Source organism: Silurus aristotelis (genome assembly GCF_946808225.1).
Source record: "Silurus aristotelis genome assembly, chromosome: 2".
Classification (NCBI taxonomy): domain Eukaryota; kingdom Metazoa; phylum Chordata; class Actinopteri; order Siluriformes; family Siluridae; genus Silurus; species Silurus aristotelis.
Window position 1 is genome coordinate 17451958 of NC_139575.1, and position 20793 is coordinate 17472750.

The 20793-nt window shown below is 37.3% G+C and overlaps 2 protein-coding genes across 17 annotated transcripts in view; one reads left to right on the top strand and one right to left on the bottom strand.

Annotated features, from left to right (window-relative positions):
* LOC310715102 (craniofacial development protein 2-like) overlaps window positions 1-20793 on the bottom strand; it is a 367511-nt gene that overhangs the window by 98343 nt on the left and 248375 nt on the right. The window lies entirely within an intron of this gene.
* The window catches only part of cadpsb (Ca2+-dependent activator protein for secretion b), a 91334-nt gene that overhangs the window by 26349 nt on the left and 44192 nt on the right, over window positions 1-20793 (top strand). For all 16 annotated transcript variants that reach the window (XM_083570549.1, XM_083570558.1, XM_083570557.1 and 13 more), the window contains exons 3-6: window positions 3360-3692; window positions 12108-12188; window positions 12637-12870; window positions 17288-17409. In XM_083570549.1, coding sequence (XP_083426675.1) covers window positions 3360-3692; window positions 12108-12188; window positions 12637-12870; window positions 17288-17409 — 770 coding nt within the window. The remainder of the gene's footprint in view (window positions 1-3359; window positions 3693-12107; window positions 12189-12636; window positions 12871-17287; window positions 17410-20793) is intronic.

Sequence of the window (20793 nt, forward strand, 5' to 3'; positions counted from 1 at the left end):
GGGTTTACGGATGTTAGTCAAACCCTTTAAACCTTGTTCGACTGCAGAGACCAAATCACACTTCTTTTTTCCCCCAGTGTTTGTTTTCAGAAGGGAAAGAGAGACTAAATAATTCAGAGCACAAGAGAGTTGGATAAAGGTGGAGAGTTTGTGGCTTTATGAATGCAGCACAGTTCCATGATATGAAATTTGTAAGTTTCGATTTCTTCCCATGGCAGTAATGACCTTGCTATATTATTTCAATATATTACTACAGTGGCGGAAAATCCATCATATTGTAGAATATTAAACCAAAGTCCAGAGACACACTGTTCACAAGCATATTGCAGCTGGATTCATTATTGATTTAAGTCATTATGGAGATTACACACTGACTCAAGTGCACTTTCCAGAGAAGCAGCGCTTAAAGGTTTATTCAATTGCAAGAAAAATAAATCTATGACACTCGATTTTACAATGTTTTGCTGCAAGGTTCCCACAACTAATCCTACTACCTTTTTTATTTTATTTATTTATTTATTTTTTTTTTTTTAACTCAGTACGGCATATGAGTAACCTGCAAACAACAATACCACTAAAATGTCATTCCTGCAACTATTTCAACAGCATTGTTTTATTTATATAAAAATTTAGGAAGAATATAAGTGGAAGAATGATTTTACATTTACTGGGAGCTTGTCCAAAGATCATTAAATTTTAATCCTCTAATAGTACTTATTCCTTCTATTACTTATGAACTTTTGTTTCAATATAATTTACATCTATGACCAACAATTTAAAGAATGGCACTTTTTAAAGGAAATATCAGCTGATTTGGTCACTATTCTAGATGTTGTTAATTGTGCTTTCTATTTGGCTCCATAGAGTTATTATTACATCTAGTGGTCAAAAATGGGAAATGCAACAAGCATTATTAAAATCCTATTGGGGCAGAAATTATGCTGTGTATATTACAGTAATCCCTGCCTTACCGCGGTTTGAATCTCATGCCCCCGTTTTATCGCGGAATTGCATTTGCCACATAACTAATTTGTTTCGCTGATTTTCCCGGTCTCTCGCGGATAGCACAATAGACCAAAAACTTATAGGGAATTGTTTGTATGGAGTATCTTTTCTGTGAAGATGCTGTTTTATAGCAGATGTTTTGAAAATGTATGCAACAAAAGCACAGTGTTGGTGCAGACAGTCTATCTATAATATACAGATCCTTTACAATTGTACGATTAATTGCAAAGATTGAAAAAAGCAAAGGGGGTTGTGGAGCGGATAATATCCGTACATCCATGCTTCTCACATAAAATTAGTAAAAAAAAATTATTTTCCATTGTCTGACATTTTTATGGCTAGTTTAAGATCTGTTGTGTGATTTTCAATGTGTGGTTGGGCTGGAAAATTCAGTCGAAACCTGGCAACCCGGGTTAATGTTTTTAGCTCTTTGACAGGAACACATCTGCTGTATCAAACACATTTGAACAAAAAATAAAATGAAATAGTGTTGAAAACCACTCTAAAAGGTATGCTAGACTTTGTGCTGGATGACTGCATGTTGTCAAATTTAAATTGTCTACTGTGAAGTGCATCTAGTTTCAGTGTTGAATTATTTTTTTTATTATGCCCTGCCTTAACAAAATCTTAGATCAGGATCCACTAACGGTATTACCAATAAATATTTATTAGGAGTGTAACGTCACACAAAATCCACGGTTCGGTTCATACCTCGGTTTTTAGGTTAAGGTTAAGTACAATTTCGGTACGGTTAGGGGGAAGAAATGCAAACCATATACAGTAATTGCTTGTCGTCTCTTAATAACTCAGTTTATTATTAATACAATTTTGAGCATCAACAGTTTAAATTTTTTAAACAATTTTAAATAAAATGCCTCCTTGGTAAAATAATAAATAAAATAATATTTTAATATAATAAATCAAATTAATGCACCACACGGTTTTTATCATTTTGATTGCACAAACCGATTTAAATAAAAATACATAAATGGAAAAATAAAATTTAATATTTTACATTTGTTAGGTCTCATCTGGATTACACAGCTGGTTCTCATTTGGAACCTAACTAACAGCAAGTTCCGGATTTTCTTAAAATTCGTGGGAATCCGCAGTGGGACCGAATGTTCAGAAACTTTAGGAATAACATTTTAAACTGTGTATTTGGTTAAATACTATACAATATTACGTTTATAAAGTGACATAATGTCTAGATGAATTAACTAAGGTACCATAGGGACTGCGTCCATAATTCACTGATTTTGTGACTGCACTAAATCTAGTTTCATTTTATACCCCTGGCATTGTTGTGTGTGTGTTTTCGAATTTTATAATATTAAATGCACTCCGAGTGCGAGGCGGAGACTAAACAAACTTGCAGTCCTTAATATGTTCCTGAGGGAACTCCGATTTGTGCACTTAAAAATGTTTGCATCGAAAGACCTCTACCGAAAGATATCGGTATGAATATGTGTACCGTTACACCCCTAGTATTTATGTACCGGTAATACAATATTTTATGAGAGACTGATGAATAATACAGGATATGCAATTAGGGGTGTTTCTATAAACGTTCTTTCGGCTTCTCCTGTTAGGGGTCGCCACAGCAGATCATCCGTATTTGTGAGCCGCATGTTGGATTTGGCACATGTTTTTACGCTGGATGCCCTTCCTAACGCAACCCTCCCCATTTATCCAGGCTTGGGACCGGCACTAAGGGCTTGTGCCACCCTAACGGCTGGGTTTGGTTCTTTTCAGTATTCTGAAAGTACAAAAATACCCAAGAAAGTATTTTAATACATATTAAAACTTGGGACATGTGCTTCCTGTGTGTTACAGAACTGTTACAACCTGAACTCAAACACACACTCAATTCTCATTTTAATTCATACACATCCATGTCTTTAGCACCACCCATATTATATTATAATCATGGCATACTGTGTACATGCTCTTTTGCACACCTCTTGATTGCTGTTCTTGCTGTTTTTGCACATCATTGTGTTTATGTTTACAAATACACTATTGTTTATAGTTCTCCTTTGCACATTGTACTGTATAACTTATTATACAGTAGGTTTACTGGTCGGCACTTATATGTGTTTTTTGTGTATGTTATTTTGTCTTGCACTGTATGCACTAGGTTGCACACAATGCAATTATGTGGCAAGGAGAACTTACTTAGTCCTTAGCTCAGTTTTCTGTTATGTAGCTCTATGTTGTGTGATGTAGCTCTGTTGTTTTATGTAGCACCAGGGTTCTGGAGAAACGCTGTCTCATTTCACTGTGTACAGCAGCAGCTTTATGTGGTTGAAATGACAATAAATTCTTATTGACTTCTTGACTTGACCTCCTAGGTATTTCTGAAAAGTGATCGTGTGGCTAAGATGGTCCAGACTGGAGGTTTCTCTGCTGTGGACTGCCGTGAAGTGTTCAAGCGGCACATCGAAAAACGCGTCCGCAGCCTGCCTGAGATCGACGGTTTGAGTAAAGAGACGGTCCTCAGTTCCTGGATGGCCAAGTTTGATACCATCTACCGCGGGGATGAGGACCCACGCAAGGCTCAGCAGCGCATGACCGCAAGTGCGGCATCTGAGCTCATCCTCAGCAAAGAACAGCTCTATGAGATGTTCCAACAAATACTTGGCATCAAAAAATTTGAGCACCAGCTGCTATACCAGGCCTGTCAGGTGAGTGTACTGTTAGAGCCAGTGGTACAGTTATACTGTACTTTAGGCAGACATGCATAAAGAGATTTCAGGATTTCAAAATGTACATATGATTTCTTCTATATTGTAGAAAGAATATAGTGGTCCCTAGTACTGTCTTATTGATTCTACATCACCTTTGAAGCCCCAAATCTGGAAATACTGTCTTTCATCAAGCTTAATAAGATGCAAAGTAAAACACAGTCCTCACCAACAACCAGACTTTGATTTTCAGTTCACATACAGCAAGTGGATTAATATGGAAAAGTGTTGTGTGTCGCACAGATTTAAGATGCTGAGAAAAATATGAACCCCTTGAGAAGTGCATATCAATTGCATTTAATTGCATTTAATATCAAACAATTGAGTTTAATATTGTAATTAGAGAAAGTGTAGGATTATTGTTCTTTGTTGTGTTGTCTTGATGTGTTGGATGAAGAAAGAAAAAGAAGGAAAAACACTAGCTACAGATCTATCACCAGCCTACAAAACCTGCTTCTCTGTCAGGCAACTGTGAATGAAAAATGAGTAGCCTGAATGTGTTCTTCATGTCCTGCATGCTGTGCTCATGATTTGTGCACCCTGTTGCACCTGGATGCCTGGTAAATATATAGTGATATACAAAAACAACACAACATAGCTTTAGTGTCAGAGTTCATAATTCCTTGATTTTGCTTATGCCATGTTTTACAACATTTAAATGTGGTCCTGTTAATAAAAGCGTTAACGTATTCTTCTTTGTCTTCAATTACAAGCCTTGTCGAATAGTGATGACAAGAAGCTAAGACAAATTTACAATAACAGTATAATGCATTTGAGCACACTTTTCTTGCAATATCAGTTACATTCGATTGATACAGGCTCTGCCTTCCAAAAATAATGTTGAGTCAGCTAAAAGATCAGGTGGAAATCTTTTTGCAGTTGCCCAAAGATATCTACCCTGGACACGTTTTTTCATCCTTAGATCCTTTAAGCGTGAAACAATCCAGATGTCTATTTTTGTCTTCCATCGGGCAAAGCAGGCAGACATCAGGGATGAGTCAGAGGCTTAGCTGTCACCATCACCCTGCCAGTTAGTGACAGCAAAAGCATTTTGCATCATAAAACTATAATGACTGCACTACAGAGAAAAATGCTCATTGTCTAAAAGTATAATAGTGTTCATATGAGTCCAGATTCAAACAACAGAACACAGTAAGAGTCCACAGCAGGTTTTAATTCTGAGCTGTAGTTGGGGAACCACTGGACTTGGACTTTTGCCTTTAGATGCCATCATTCTGAAACAGCTTTTTTGCAATGTCTTGTGCTTTAAGACTTATCAATAATATCAACTGTTCAATGGAATTTTGGGGAAAGATCCATCTATATACATGAGTCCATTGTTAAACCAAACACAGTTTAACCTTTGCACCTTTGTTTGGTCAATATATTATACACACATCACTCAAAAATGAATTAAAACACATCAAATGTGTCTGTGAACATTTTGCATCAAACTGTTCGACACATCAAACCAAGCTTGTTTACTTTTTGTAAGTGGAAAACAGCTCACTCACTCTTTTTTTTTCCCGCTTCTATGTTGGTCTCAAGGCCATGCGTAGGAGGATTTTTTTTTTCTCTTTGCCAGCCAATAGACGACTCATACACCACCTGGAGTGTATTTAATGAAAGCACAATCACATGTAATTGGCAGAAATTGTCTGGCACTACGCACACACAGCCAGAGCAAATGTGCTGATGCCTGCCCCCTCACACGCTAACACACATTTACATCATCAAAAATGAAACAAGTGGTCCATCATCATACATTAACAAGCTCTTTATCCAACAGGAATTTCAGTTTTCAAATGATAAAGAGAGACAGATCCAGAAACAGTGAGAGAAAAAGATACTGGCACCAAGTTTTGTATTAATGTTGACTTTGCATATTTTAGAACCCTATATTGCAAGATGCATCTTTGGTTATCCACCACATCGAGGAAAAAGTAGTCTATAACCTACACAACGATGACCTGCATTTGTAGCTAATGAGACCACCAAGAAACACCCAGTGCTTTCTGATTCTGCAGATCTGTATGCCATTTATTACTGCTATATAATACACAACTACTGACCAAGCAGAATGTCTCTTCTCTGGGCTTTGTTAATGAATTAATATTGGCATTAATATGCTTTTTAATTGGTTGAATTAAAATTTTTCAGTTTTTTTTTCAAAGCCCTTCAAATAAGTCTGACACTAAATATATCCATTCGGTTATTAGGCCCCTTCAAATTTCAATGTATTATTCAAATGCACATCCTAAATCATCTTATCTATTAACTATTATGAATTATTTAAATACTCCAGTGAAATTAATAGAACAGGTATGTTCGGTGGTACAGTGGCTCAGTGTATAAGGTTAATGTGTGTTCTCTGCATTCCTGTTTCCACCTGCAGGTCGGTGGATTGACTATTCTAAATTGCCCCTAGGTGTGAATGCGTGCATTGTGTGCAACGTGTGTATTCCCACCTCGGGTTTACTGAAACTCTGCCCAGGATAAAGTGGTATTAGTAAAGATGGATGAATAAAATAGATGTGTAGTTGCAGGAGAGAGTAGTGTAAATCTGGACCCACCATTTGTCTTGTGAGTTTAACATTTATTTATAACCACTTAAACACTGCACACTAAAGCAGAGGGCTTTAGTCTGTCCCTGGCATTTTTACCACTGACTTGGGTTTTCTACCAGATTTTTTTCGCTTGCTTGGTTTGCACACTTGAGGAATGATATTTCAATGCTGCCAGGATTCTTGAATCTGTCTGAGCTATTTTTCTAGTTTGGAAGTGACATGGAAGACACACCCTGGAGCAAGCCAAATGTCACAGCTTCTGCTTTACTTCATGTCCTTTCTATTTCTTCATTCAATCCCTTTTATTATTTCTAATGTTACCCATACTTGTGATTTATAAACACTGCTGTTTTCTGCCATTTTCAGCTATTTCTGTATGCTGTTGGTTGATTTTTTGCCAAGAACTGGTAGTCAGAGTGGATTTCATTTTTTTTCCACCACTTGCTCAAAGTCATTTTAGCAAGTGGAAATAAACTAAACAAATGTATTGGGACACCTGACTTTTGCATCCATATGTGTTTCTACTTCAAACTGTCACCACAAAGGCACGCAATTGTATAGGATGTCATTTGACTTGAACTTGGGGTCCCAAACCTGTTCCCACATGTAAATGTCCCTGTGCACAAAGCGAGCACTATAAAGATATGGTTCACATGGGTTGGAGTGGAAGATCTTGAGTGGCCTGGTATAGGGCTCTCATTTCTACTAAACAACTTTAGACTTTAGAATTAGACTGCACCCCAGGCCTCCTCACCCTACATCAGTACCTGACTTTCTTAATGACTAATGCCCTAGTGGTTCAATGAGTGTAAATCTCCACAGTACAGTATTATAGCTCATCTAAATCCAGATGTTTTTTTACATGATTGTTATAATAGACTGATATTTTCGTATTAGGCATTGTATCCCTTGTAAAATTGTATTTATTTATTGACTTTTTTATTATTATTTTTTTTTTTACCTGCTTTTGACTGAACTGGGACTACAAAAAAGACACCCAGAACCTTCTTCTGAAATTCAAAAATCCAATTTTTGAAAATCCAAAACATCTTTAAACACCATATTTGTTATAAAGCAATAAGCACATTCGCTTTTTTTGTTGGAACACCCTGACTCCCAAAGAGAGTATCTCGAAGGAATAGTGTGAACAGTAAATGGTTGATTCACACTTGTATACTCGCTGTCACGAATATTTCCCCATAATATCTACTTTGCAACTTGCACTTCTCTCTGCAGCACTCTTGTGCTGATTGAATTAGTTAACGACCATCAGCGGAGCATGAGAGCAATGAATGCATCAGTCTCTTACTGTATGTGAAGAGGCATTAGGAAAATGAGTGCACTGAATCTGGGATGCGCAAGTCTCTCTCTCCCTCACTCTCTCTCTCTTACACAGTTCTTTATCATAGGTCAATATATCTTCCAGGTTGCCGGGTCACCACCTTATGTTATTAAAAACAGAACTGAGAGTGAACTGCTGAGCTGCTTAAGAATACATTCATATGTTAATGCTGCTGAAGATTATTAACTTGAAAAATTGTGGATGGTTCGAGTGTGTGAGTGTGTGAACCTTCTGATTCCCCAGAATGAGGATAAACATGATGGACAGGCGAAATGTTTGTGTGTGCTTGTGCAAGTGAGACATGTTGGGAGGAATTGATGTACACTTGATAGAAGATAGAAAAAAGAGAGTGGCTTTGTGCAGCTGGTGGCTGGAGCTAATTACGTGCTCCACTAACCAACAGCTCAGAGAGTTCAGCAGGGTTACGGCAGGGTTACACACACACACACACACACACACACACACACACACACACACACACATTGTTAGGATTGTCCACTATACTGTACCAGCACTATGAATGTGCCAGTGATTCACTATAAATTGGGTACCATTGTACCTACTACACATTTAATTATTAATGTGGATGCCATTAGTGACTTCTGGGAACCATTTATCTCAGTTCCTTAGCCCTGTGTCTATCTTTCTCTTTGTCTTTATTCCTTTAACCTCCTTGCACTGATCTCTCTCTCTCTCTATCTACCTCACCTACCCCCATTCATAAATATGTCAAGATGGTTATAAAGGAGAGATCAAGCAGATTTTCCGTCTGGCACTACAGCACACAGTGACAGCCAAAAAGGGACAGGTTGGAAACCGCGTGCTCTGTTAAAGGGCCCATTTTCCTGTTTTATGCAAACACTGGCCTTCTACTCCAAAAAACAGATCTCTGTTTATCTAGCTCTATAGCAATTCAATGTTGCCCACTTAATCCCAGTGTAAGTACCATATTTAAAATTCATTAGCTAGCATGTTATTCTCCAAAATACAACCAAAGCAGTGAGCTGGGATTTAATTTTCCTTTATTTTCTTTTAGTACTGTAAGGCTATGGTGTCTTCTGGGTCTCTTTTTCACACTGGGAGTAAACGCCCCCACCTTAAATCTCATGCCCAACAACAACTTTTTGTTGTACAATTACATAAAGCAGTTTTTTAGACTCTTGGGTGGTTAAACTAGTAGGCTGTGTTTTTAATCTTGTTTTTACTGGGGCACTGTTTTTTTTTTTTTTTTAGAACCCCACACTGGTGACAATTTAAAAAAACATACTTACCTGTCCACCCGTGTCTCAAATACTAGAAATGGAAAAAAGTACCTCACTGCTTCAAACCTTGCTAATATTATTCATGTATCTGCAGGTTTGCACATTCTGTAGCCTTTTGTTACATACAGGCCACAAATCATTGTTCGTGAGAGTGTAAGCAAGGTAATAGATGCCTGATCAGCTATAATGTGGCTCATGCTGTATGTATCCATTTTGACACCATATTAGGGTATAGGAATGTGACACCAGATACACCACCCGTGACAGCTTCCATTTCTCCCTCTTACACACCAAGACATTTCTGCTAGTGAGTCAGACAAGTAAGTAGAAAAAAAGGATTTTCTCTTAGTGAGAGTCACAGAGAGAGAGAGAGTATGAGAGAGAGAGAGAGAGTATGAGAGAGAGAGAGAGAGAGAGAGAGAGAGAGAGAGAGAGTAAAAGAGAGAGAGAGAGAGAGAGAGAGAGAGAGAGAGAGAGAGAGAGAGCAGTTTTGGTGATCTGTCTCTTTCCTCGCGTTTACGACTGCTGTCAGCAAGGCTAAATCTGGGCATCCATTATTAATGCATAAGAGCCTTGCCACTCTCCATTACCATGTGGATAAAACTAAGCTAACAGCTGCCAGGAGCTCCCTCTGGTGACAGTCAGCTACTGTACCAGCTCACATCTACTAAAATACTGAGCCATACAGTCGAACGTAGCATAGGCATGCCACTATACTGATGCACACACACTGCAACCCAGGTTCCCTAAGGCCTTTTGGATATTCCCTGGGTTTAAAAAGTGTTCAAAGTTTAAACACCAAGCTTGAAGCTTTAGACATGCTATGATTAAGATGTGCACTACAAGCTTTTATAAAATTTTTAATAAACCTTTACATTAAAACAGCAGAGAAAACTATTTTAATTAATTTTGCTTATTACATTAGTGCATATAGGTCTACAACCCGGCCCAGCTTCGACGTTCATGGATTATCGCCATAGAAACAGCAGCTGGGTTTATGAATTGGGCAAGACAAGTGACAGCTCCTTGAGGAGCAGTGCTGCAGAACTCCAGCTAGCCATCCCACTGCACTGCAGGCCACCTGCCAGAACCACGGGCAAGTGGAATAATCATGCCAGTCATGCAGCAAACAAAATGGAGTCATGCTATTAGCAGAGAGAAAGTGAAGCATTTTATTTTCATCTCTAGCTTAATTAAAATCGCACGTCCTTGTGAAGTGCAGAAATATATCTTTATGCCAATATGACTTGTACGTCATCATTTGGTGCTCTCTACTTTAACTCGTCACGTTTTTGTCCTCTGCTTGTCAGACTATATGTACATCTCCATAACTGAGGCTGATGCGATTTGCATCTCGATGCATAGCCAATTATTTGATACATTAAATATACATATAAAACAGCTACTGATGCAATGCAATACGATTCACCCCTATTACGAAGCAGTTTGACCCGGTTTTAATTTTGAATCAACGCAGTGCGATTAAGTGCAATACGATGCACTGGAAAAGAAATATGATGCTATGCAATTCAATATAGTACAGATAGTTTGCATCACATTAACACACGTTAACTTTGATGCAAATCCTTGAATCTCACCATCTATATCAGACTAATAAAGCGGTTAATGGATTTGATGATATTTAGCTATTTTAAATGTTCTAACTTTTTCTGCAGTCCGTGGTTGATGTGCATTACTTGACCTAAAAATGTAAGGCGCTCAAGGTTACTGACAGTGTTTTGTTACACACTCTCTCTTTGCTCATGTTACAAGATTAAAGATCACATTAAGGCAAAGACTTCAGAAGGAGTTGCCACAAGTGGTGTTCCTGTTTAGCAAAGCTCAGCCACCCACTCAGTGACAGCACTGTCCTTTTCCTCACTGGAGCATTAGCCACACACACAGAGACAAACACACAGCCTCACAGGGTTCCTGTGGATGTCGTGCCATGTTTAATTAGAACAGAGCCCCAGGAGAGCAGGCCACAGAGGGCGGGCTCAGGAGACATGACAGTGTTGTGCCGCCAGTGATTGGGGTATCCCGCTCCAAGGTGACAGTTGCCACAGCACGGGTTGCTGCGGTGCTGTAGTCCTTAGATGCTGCGTGGGTGAGAGCAAGACAGTGACATGCACAGGAAGTGATGGCTGACTGGGCGGGAGGGATGCGTTAGATAATACAAAGTGCACATAAAACTCCGTTCAAAAGGAGGCACATGACACACAGGCACACACACTCTCATTTTCCTTGTATCCAAATCTACATACTGTGTGTATGGATATAAAGTGTCAGTTATGTAAAGGAGAGGATAACACTGTCACTATACTTAAAAGATTTTTTAACAAACGAGCTTAAACACTGCGAGCTAGAGGGGTAACCGTTTCAAAACTTTGCATTTAGGTCAGAAAATAAAACAAAAGCTTCCATTAGAAAGATGCATCAACTTCAGGAAAGTTAATGGGATTCCAGACTGTGGGGTGCTAGAACATGTGCACAGCACACTAAGCACAGATGGTGTTAAAGGATATTATAGAATGTTTCATTATACTAAATGATAAAAGGTTCAATAATAGGATAAAAAAACTTGTTTGGCTCCAGCAGTGTTTTTGATTATCTTTTTTTATTGTTGCTTGTATGCAGAAATCGTGCAAAAATAATGTACTGTTGCTGAATTTCCAAAACCTTATATTATGTCCGATTGTTTAAAGAACATCTGCAGTGAGTGTAATAATCGCAGGAATTGTAATTCAGTTGGAAATTGGCTATCCAGATATCATTTTGTTGAAAAGTCTCTGTTTTAAAGCAGTATGCTTTTGAGAACTGGCTTGTTCCTGTATGTTGACAAGAAACTGATCAGTAGCTATTACAATATGCACTCGATGTGTCTTCATTGGACCTGCTGTCAGCTTTGAATTCATAACATTCCAGTTTAATGAGATGACCTAATTAGAAATTAAACTCTGTAATTGCCCTTTGACCTTTTTTTTTTTATCTCTATCCAAAAACAGCAAAGCTGCTGTCTCTTTTTAAGAATAAAGAGTGATCTTTGATGACCTCAATTGTGTTGGAAATGGAAATGAAAAATTTATTAGAATTGGAACAGATTAATACATGCTGAGGGAACAAGAATTGCTCAATGTGTGTGTGTGTGTGTGTGTGTGTGCGTGTGTGTGTGTGTGATTTATAGTTGGATAATCTGGATGAACAGGCGGCTCAGATCAGGAGGGAGCTGGATGGGCGTCTGCAAATGGCTGATCAGATTGCCAGGGTGAGTTTCATTTATGGATCATGGTGCGTAATCACACACCTTTGCTACACAGTTATCCACCTTAAATATGAAATGCAAGTAATGCTTACATCACTTTAGTCTATGATGTGGGAAGTACTAAGGCATTTCATTTTGATGTTGTTTTACATTATCTGACAATAGCATATCACTCACAATGACTTCCGTATGAAATTCCCTTGAAATTTTAATATTGACATCAATACTGTTTCTGAGTACATGTTTATGTTAGGCACCATCTGTGTTACAGAAACAGCATGCACTATAAATGTTAATATCTGCACAATATACTGTATACATTTGTTCTTCAGAATTTTAAGGATCTCACACATTCATATTCTTGTTAGTATTTCAGGACTTATTATCAATAGATCCTTAAACTGACCTTTTTCCCTGCTTTAAAAAAAACAAAACAAAAAAAATATCACAGGCAGGCAAGTTTCCCAAGTTTGTGTCAAAGGAGATGGAGGCCATGTACATTGAGGAGCTGAAGTCATCTGTAAACCAGCTGATGGCTAACCTTGAGAGCATGCCTGTGTCCAAGGGAGGAGAGTTCAAACTTCAGAAACTTAAAAGAGGACACAACACATCCATCATCGACATGGGCCAGGAGGATGAGAACCAACTGTCCAAGTCAGACGTGGTTCTCTCCTTCACACTAGAGGTACAGAATGTTAATCTTTTGAAAACTTTCCAGTATGTCTCCCATGTTCTTTAAATTAAATCTATATTAAAATGTCAACCCATCGGGGAACATAGCAGCGTATGAGCTATCTATTTTATTTTAAAGTGTCTTTTTGCACAAAGGGATTTGCTAAGTGTCCCATTACATGATTTCAAAATGGAAGATATTAGATTTAGATCATTGTTCTTAGCAGAAGCATTTTTGATCCCAGATGTCCCTTTTGTTGACATTCACTCTGTAGTTTAGTTTCCTCTCTTCTAGTAATGTACTATGTTTCACATCAACATAGGCTCTGCATTCTTAGGTCATATATAACAAAGGTATGGATAATGAATATTAAACTGTACCTGCCCTTGTCATTTGGGTAATACCCTACGTAATTTCACTATAGATTAGTATATGGAGGTTAATTATACACAACATGAACCTTTGGGGTAGCAGTTACTGTACATAGAAAATGTGCGAAAGGTGCACGCTTGAAGGTAACAAATAGTAGCATGGATTAGTGTCTTTTTTTGTGGGTGTATGTAGTACTACTAGGTTGTTTTTTGATCATACTAACATCTTACCTAGAACATGTTTTACTTCCAGAAAGGGCTGATTACTGCTCAAATTACTAAATCACCGCAACGGTTTCTATATAAACAAAAGTCAAGTTTTAAATCCCAGTGTTCATTATTGTGACTACTGAGGCTGAGATTACTGAGTCTCAAAGGTCTTTAATGTTTCACACAAAATTTTTCATTGTTCTAGTACATTATGCTTGTATTAATTAGACACAACATCTTCCAGAATTTCAGATTGTAAACACAGTGCTAGCACGAAACTCACATGATGAAGCTCTTTCTTGTAAAAACAGGAAGGTTACTGACATGTACAAAAAATTATAAATTCTTGCCCGTTCAGAGGAGAAAATGGAATATTGTATGCTAAGGAAGCATAGAAAATGAAAGGAAAATGGGATTGAAATATTTTCTCTGTTTACTGCAATGCTGCAGAATTCTCGATACTGCTAGTCCAGATGGTGTCTATTAATTTTCTAGAAGGTGTATATTAATTTAGACTAATACTCGATGTATTAGTGTATTATAATATGTAAGGAACAAATTATTCTCAGGAACTTGTATGGTGATTGATCCAATAAAATTCTGGTGGAATTTTTGTTAGGGTTGTTATTTAACAAAGAACATTTGTATTTATTGGATAGCTTTGAAGAAATGTTTATTTCACATTTATGAAAACACGTCAAAGCTGTTCCTTAGCATAATTGTAACTGATAAGCCATAGGTACAGTTGATTAATAAACAAAAAATTGTCATTGGCAAAATCATTGCCAATTGCTGTGCTATAAGGTGTATACAAAATTTTGGGACTTTCTGTTACTGTGAAAAAAATAAATAAATAAATATATATATCCTTAAATCCTACCTTTTTTCATTTATTGTGTGGATACTGCACATAATTTTTCTAAGTGTATTTTTAATGTTTGGTTTAATTTGGAATTATATTGCATTGCTTGTGGATTAATTGTAAATGAAGTTGTTTTTTAAAAAAAAACAGCAACAATAATGGTTTTGGATGATCATTTATGAGCAGTGATTCTGTAATTCATTGTCAATTAAATTGATCTTTTGCAATGTCATGTTGCAATCATTTCTGAATGGATTGTATATGAACAGTACTATTTACCAAATAGTGTATCTAAGTGAAGGACCTAAAAGCATTGGCACTCCATGTCACTGTCAGTGACCATTATATAGCAATGTTCCATAATTTACAAACCCTCAAAACACTGCTCTACTGGCAAAAAGAAATGTGCTTTTAATGTCACCGGGAAAGATCAGCGAAATGTGCTTTTAATGTTGTTCCTATTATGCCCTGTGTCATTCGGAAACATGAGCGAATGAGATTTAGTGATTTTCTCCGAAATCTGATTTAAGTAGAATGCACATCAATATTTGCTGTAATGGATGCATCTTGATGAGATTTTCTATCCATACTATGTACTGTGCTATTTTTAAATATCCTGTCTTTGCTTCATTTACATGAAATGTCCTCTGCCAGCTTTTAAGGTTGGATGCTTCTCATTAGGAATTCATGAAGAGCTGCGTTGTGTTAGAGAATCTGAGACAGTTATAGATTTAGCAGCATTGGCAGCTACAGTGTTAGTTTGACACCTTTATAACGCTTCGATTTTCACAAGATTTTCACACTTGAGTGTTGTAGAAATACAGGCGCACACTGTAAGAGACAGGAGGACAGGACTGCAGTATATTAAAAAGACTAATACTGTTGGTTTTTTTTAGTTTTTTTGATAAATGATCTTGAAGAATATTGAATACACTAGACGCAACACACACACACACACACACACACACACACACACACACACACACACACACACACACACACACACACACACGCAAAGTTTGTGCTTAAATTTAAATCATCTTCTGCTGGATTGTCCTCCTGGCTGTTTATTATAATACAGCAGGACTGCAGTTATTATAGTACTTGGCAAAGCAGTGTTTTATAGATCTAAACAGGGTTAAGACACAAGTTGTCTGTTTTGTGTCAGCGCTCAGATTTTGTGGGTATTAAGGGTGGGAGGGATTGATTTTTTCAAGCTGATTTCAGCAGTGAAGTGAACAGCATGTATTCAGGAATATGCTGAAACAGCAGGGGATCTGATAAAAAGGACGCCTGATAGAAAATTGTCACACTCTGCATGTTCTGGTTTCTGAGGAAAGAAGAAACACACTTAAATACCACAGCAAAACCCCTTTTTAGCCCAAGGGAAAAATATGATGAGTCTTCTGTTTGTTTCTGAAAGCAAAAGTCCACCATGAAACACATTAAAGGTGTTTATAATGAAACTTTCATGATGTGCTTAGCGATTCCGGTTTTAATATGTTTGTTGATGCTGTATTTTCATTAATCCTTTGAAATAGTTGCAGTTCGTAACAGTTACTATAGCTTTTAATGGCAAAACAAAAGAAGTGATCTTAAACATAAGTGCTATTCAGGTTTTTCTGCAAAAGAGCAATTACTCCTTTTATCATTCAAAATGATTCTATGTTTAATACATATTAATGTGTAACATAAAAGTGAAGACAGATCAAATTTGGACTCAGAGTTCCATGATGATGTGCAGCTAAGTGACACTGTTAAGCTATAGTCATTTACAGCAGAGATTTGACTTGGCTGGTGAGTGATCTACGAGATAATGAGTTCAATGGCAGTATTAGCTCTAAAGCTGGAGTCTTGGAACCTGATCTGTTTGAATAGAGTTTACAGATGAGTACAAGGGATAGACTAAAGGACCAAAGCCGTGCTGCACCTGTCGCTTTTGGCTGAGCTTATGTAGGTAGACAATAATAGCATTGAATAGCATTGTGGGTACTCTAGGAAACCATTCTAGGTTGTTCATATTAATGTTAAATATAAAGGTGTGCAAAAGTGTTCAGGGTGGAATTTTTCTTTAGTTTTGTTGCTGCATTATTTTATTATCAGAACCATTTTCCATAAACTATCATCTTCATTCAACAAATGTTTGTAAAGGATTATAATTTATTCTTCTGTTACATTTAAGAGCTGCTCTGATGTGAACAGGTGTGTTAGATTTTTTAAAATAGTCTTATTATTTAAAATTCTGTTCTGAAATGTTGTATAGGTTTTAGAAAATACCAACATTACATTTAGTGTATAGTAGCAGGTGTGTGTTTGGGACATAATGGCAGTCAGCATGTTTTTGGAAATATATGTATTTTCTTTTGCGTTTAAAGATTTTATGATCCTCATTTGTGATTTCTATACTCATTTTGAAAGCTTTAATTTGCTAATGCTAAAATTTTATTTGAAAAGTCACTTGCACACAGCTTTTTAGCAAGTCAGTAATAATGCTTTTCATATTACACTCATAAATTACGCTGCTCAATGTGCTTATCTTCTCACGTAATTGTTTTTTTCTGCCTCAGCGGAGCAATAAAGCACAATTGCAGCAACTCATTTTGACATGGAAATGTAATAATTACTGTCAGTATTGAGAAACCATTTAAAATATAATATTTGACTATATTTTTAAATACTTGTTTACTATTTTAAATGCTGGCTAAAGGATATGAACATCCTTGGCAATAACACATCCTTGATAATAACTGATATTTGGAGGTTTAAAGATGGAAAATGGAAAAGAGGAAAAATGGAAAAAAAAACATTCTGCTTATGTTCAGGACCCTGAATAACAAAGATTAATCTGTCCAATAATTTACACTTATTGAGAGGCCCTATTTAATGAGGTTTTGTTGGGGTATTGAGGCATGCGCCTCTGTCAAGGCTTTCAACAGTTTGTCCTTCAGAATTGCTATTAAATGTTAAATGTGGTGGTCCTGTGTAGGTAGTGATTATGGAGGTCCAGGGGCTGAAATCTCTCGCCCCAAACCGCATCGTGTACTGCACTATGGAGGTCGAGGGAGGAGAGAAGCTTCAAACGGACCAAGCAGAGGCTTCCAAACCAACGTAAGATACATTCATTGCTATTTGTTCAAATTCACTTTTCTGAATTTCTTAACAGAAATCAATTATTTACATAATTTAAATCCTAAAGTATAAACCATTTAAAATGTATTCTTTTGCATGAGTGCATTTACCCATGCTCAGTTTCTGTTGGTCCTCCTTTGGCACAGTTTTTAGTCTGCTGACTTTTGGCTAGGTTGGTTCCCTGCCCAGGAATTGAACCTAGAGCATTAGGCCATTAGCCACTAGACCACCAGGGAACGCTGATTTCTCTTCTGGGGGAACCAGTAGTATTTTATAGTCTGTGCTTTGAAGTAGCTGAATTATGTAATGTCGTTTTTTTCACAGACCATGTTTGTGCAGAGTGGATTAAGAAAGAAACAATCTAGTTTAATCTCTCTTATAGGCAACTCCTTACTGACAAAATTACAGGCTCATTATCTCTGAGAAATAAAATCTGCTTTACTGTTCCTGACCAATATGACAGTGTTATGAGGATTCAGGTCTATTTTTAATGGCAGAAAAGTTTGCTATTGTGACATGTTTTGTTAGTAATATGACTTACAAAATATGACGAGAACATAAAATGTGAAATGTGTTCCATTATATTTGTAATTGTGTGTCTGTGATGTCTATGACATTCATATAGTTTGATACATATTAGAAATAAACACTATAATGTACCTTTCAAACCTGATATTAGTGGACTGTATTTGTGGCGCATTAGAATTGTCCAGGGTTCTGCCTATCCTAGGATGGAGGTATGTGTACGTCACTGCAGTGCAGGCTGTGTTCCAGCCTGCACTCTTTTGGACACTCCGAGACTCTGGGGAGAAGCACATGATTTTGAGCTATTTTGGGGCTCCTTATTCTGTCACTGGTTCAGGTGCCAATTTATAATGAACTGAAAAAAATGGGGTGGGGGGTTGGCTGGGCTAAGAGAGAAACGGAAGAGGAAAGAGTGTGTAGACTCTTTTACCCCTCACAAGTGCAGTCAGCTGTGGAAAAACTGATTAAAAACAAGGAGTGAGAGAGAGAGAGACAGACAGACAGAGGGAGTGTGAAAAGAGGGAGAGAGAGAGAGAGAGAGAGAGAGAGAGAGAGAGGGAGTTGAAGGAATGGAAAATAGATTGAAAGTGAAAATTAGCAAGCCTCCAGAACTGAAGTATAATGATATCACAAAAGAATTACGGTAGTTAGATCCATCATCACATGCAGCATATAGTTTCAAATATCACAAATGACTAGCTCATACAAAAGACACACAAACATGAAGAATGTTGCATCTTATATATAAATATACACATACTATTCCCCATTTGTTTTTTCCTCGATGCACAAGGTCACCTTTTTGGTCTACGCCACTGATGACAAAACTGGGCATGAAGTAGCACCAAGGACACTCTCTCCTCTATTCTCCGCATTCTCTCTTTCTTACTGAGACAGAGTAAAAGGAAAGAGAGACAGAACGAGAGAAGGCTAGGGCGGGGATCAAGACAGTGATTTAGGCTGTACTATATGCCTCCAGTTTATATTTAAATGTAACTGTAACCAGTCTAAAAAAAAAGGCTCGAGAAAAGATAGAAGGAAACCACAGTGCAATTCAATATGATGCGCACACACAGCGATACACACACACACACACACACACACACACACACACACACACACACACAAACACTGAGTAGTGTGATGCATGGTGTAGTGCAGTGTCAGCACCCTCGCTGCCAGAATGTTAACCACCCTATCACAAGAGGAACCAAACAAATTGAACTAGGAATGAACACCACCTGACCAGCATAAGAAAGAGGGGGATTACGAGAGACTTAAAGATTCACAAAACATTTATTTTATTCTTTTTTGAGGCTTCCATTTACATAATTATTACTGCAGCTAACTAAACCTAACCTTTATTTAATACTTATTAAACAAAAGGAAACCCTTGAGCTTTGTCTGGTATATATTTTTAATAATATATAATATATAATTAATAATCACACACACACACACACACACACACACAAATGGCTCCATTCATTCACACCGACTCCAGTGATTTAGTATAGATTTCGATTATTTGGACACGCTTATGTTCTGTTAATGTGGTTGTAGTATCCACCTTTCCTTTAAAGCTTTTTATAGTTTTTTTAGTATGTTAATAGCTGGTTTCTAACAATTTTTCTTTACAGACTGTCCTTTCTTAACGCCGACAATAGATTTGTCAATATACTACTCTCCTGATTCTCACAAAAGGCGTTTCTTCCGCTTTTCTGTCTCACACACACTTACTCAGTCTCATCTGACTGCAGCCTCCGACACGTGTCGCCTGTTTCCACGGTAGCAGATGATGTCACGTGTTCATTTCTTTACTGGGCCAGTTCAGGCTCTCATCGAGGCTGTGGAAGTACACGCTGGGTGATGGATGATTGTTCAGGGGAACATATTAAACATGTGATTTTATGCTTACACTAAATCTCTAACCAAGGCTGTAACCTCAATTCGTTCGCACTGGCGTTTCACAGTGCAGCACTCAGAAATTGTTTTGTCTCACTCCACTCCATGTGCTTGTATGCTTGATGCATCTGCTTGATTTTTAGCATCTATGTCAAGTCTTATCATTGGATTTATAATACAATCAGTTCAAAATGCACTCTTGCTCCTGCATACTTTATCAGTAGCAGCATGATTTATACATGTTTCTTTCTCTCCCCTCTTGCCTTCACTCTTCTCACACTTGCTGTGTCGTTGCAGTCTCACATTCATATAAGTGTTAGAAATGATGCAAGTCGAGCACGCAGCAGAGCAGAGACATAGGGCCTGTCTTCCTTTTATTATGCTTCTCCTCTGGTGATGGCTTTGAATCATCTAGGGGAAAGAAGAGAATGTGAAGCATGGTGCTAGGAAGAGAGCAGATGTCAAAAGGAAGGCAACAGGGGACAATTGGGGGGGGGGGGTGGAAAAAGTGGATCATCTTGTCTGTACTATATGTACTATATAGTATATACACTATATAAAACCTTCATGGTTTTACAATTTATAAATAAACAACAACAAAAAAAACAGCAGCTCTGACAACAATTATCCAAATCACGGGTTTATATTAATGTGCAGCCTTTTAAAAATTATTGTTTCTATAGAAACAGCTTATTCACAGGAACTTGAATTGCAGACACTTTACATGATTGAATAACAAGTAAAAAAAAAAATAAAGAAATAAATAAATTTAACTAACAAATAAATATCATAGCATTTTCTGTAAGCAGATGTTTGCTTAACATTTATGAAAGGTGTCAACAAGTACGTTTTCCACAGTCTTTGATGGAGCACTTCAAAACGTGCTGTTGTTGCCAGTAACCAACTTCCTTCTACATTAACATTTACATTTGC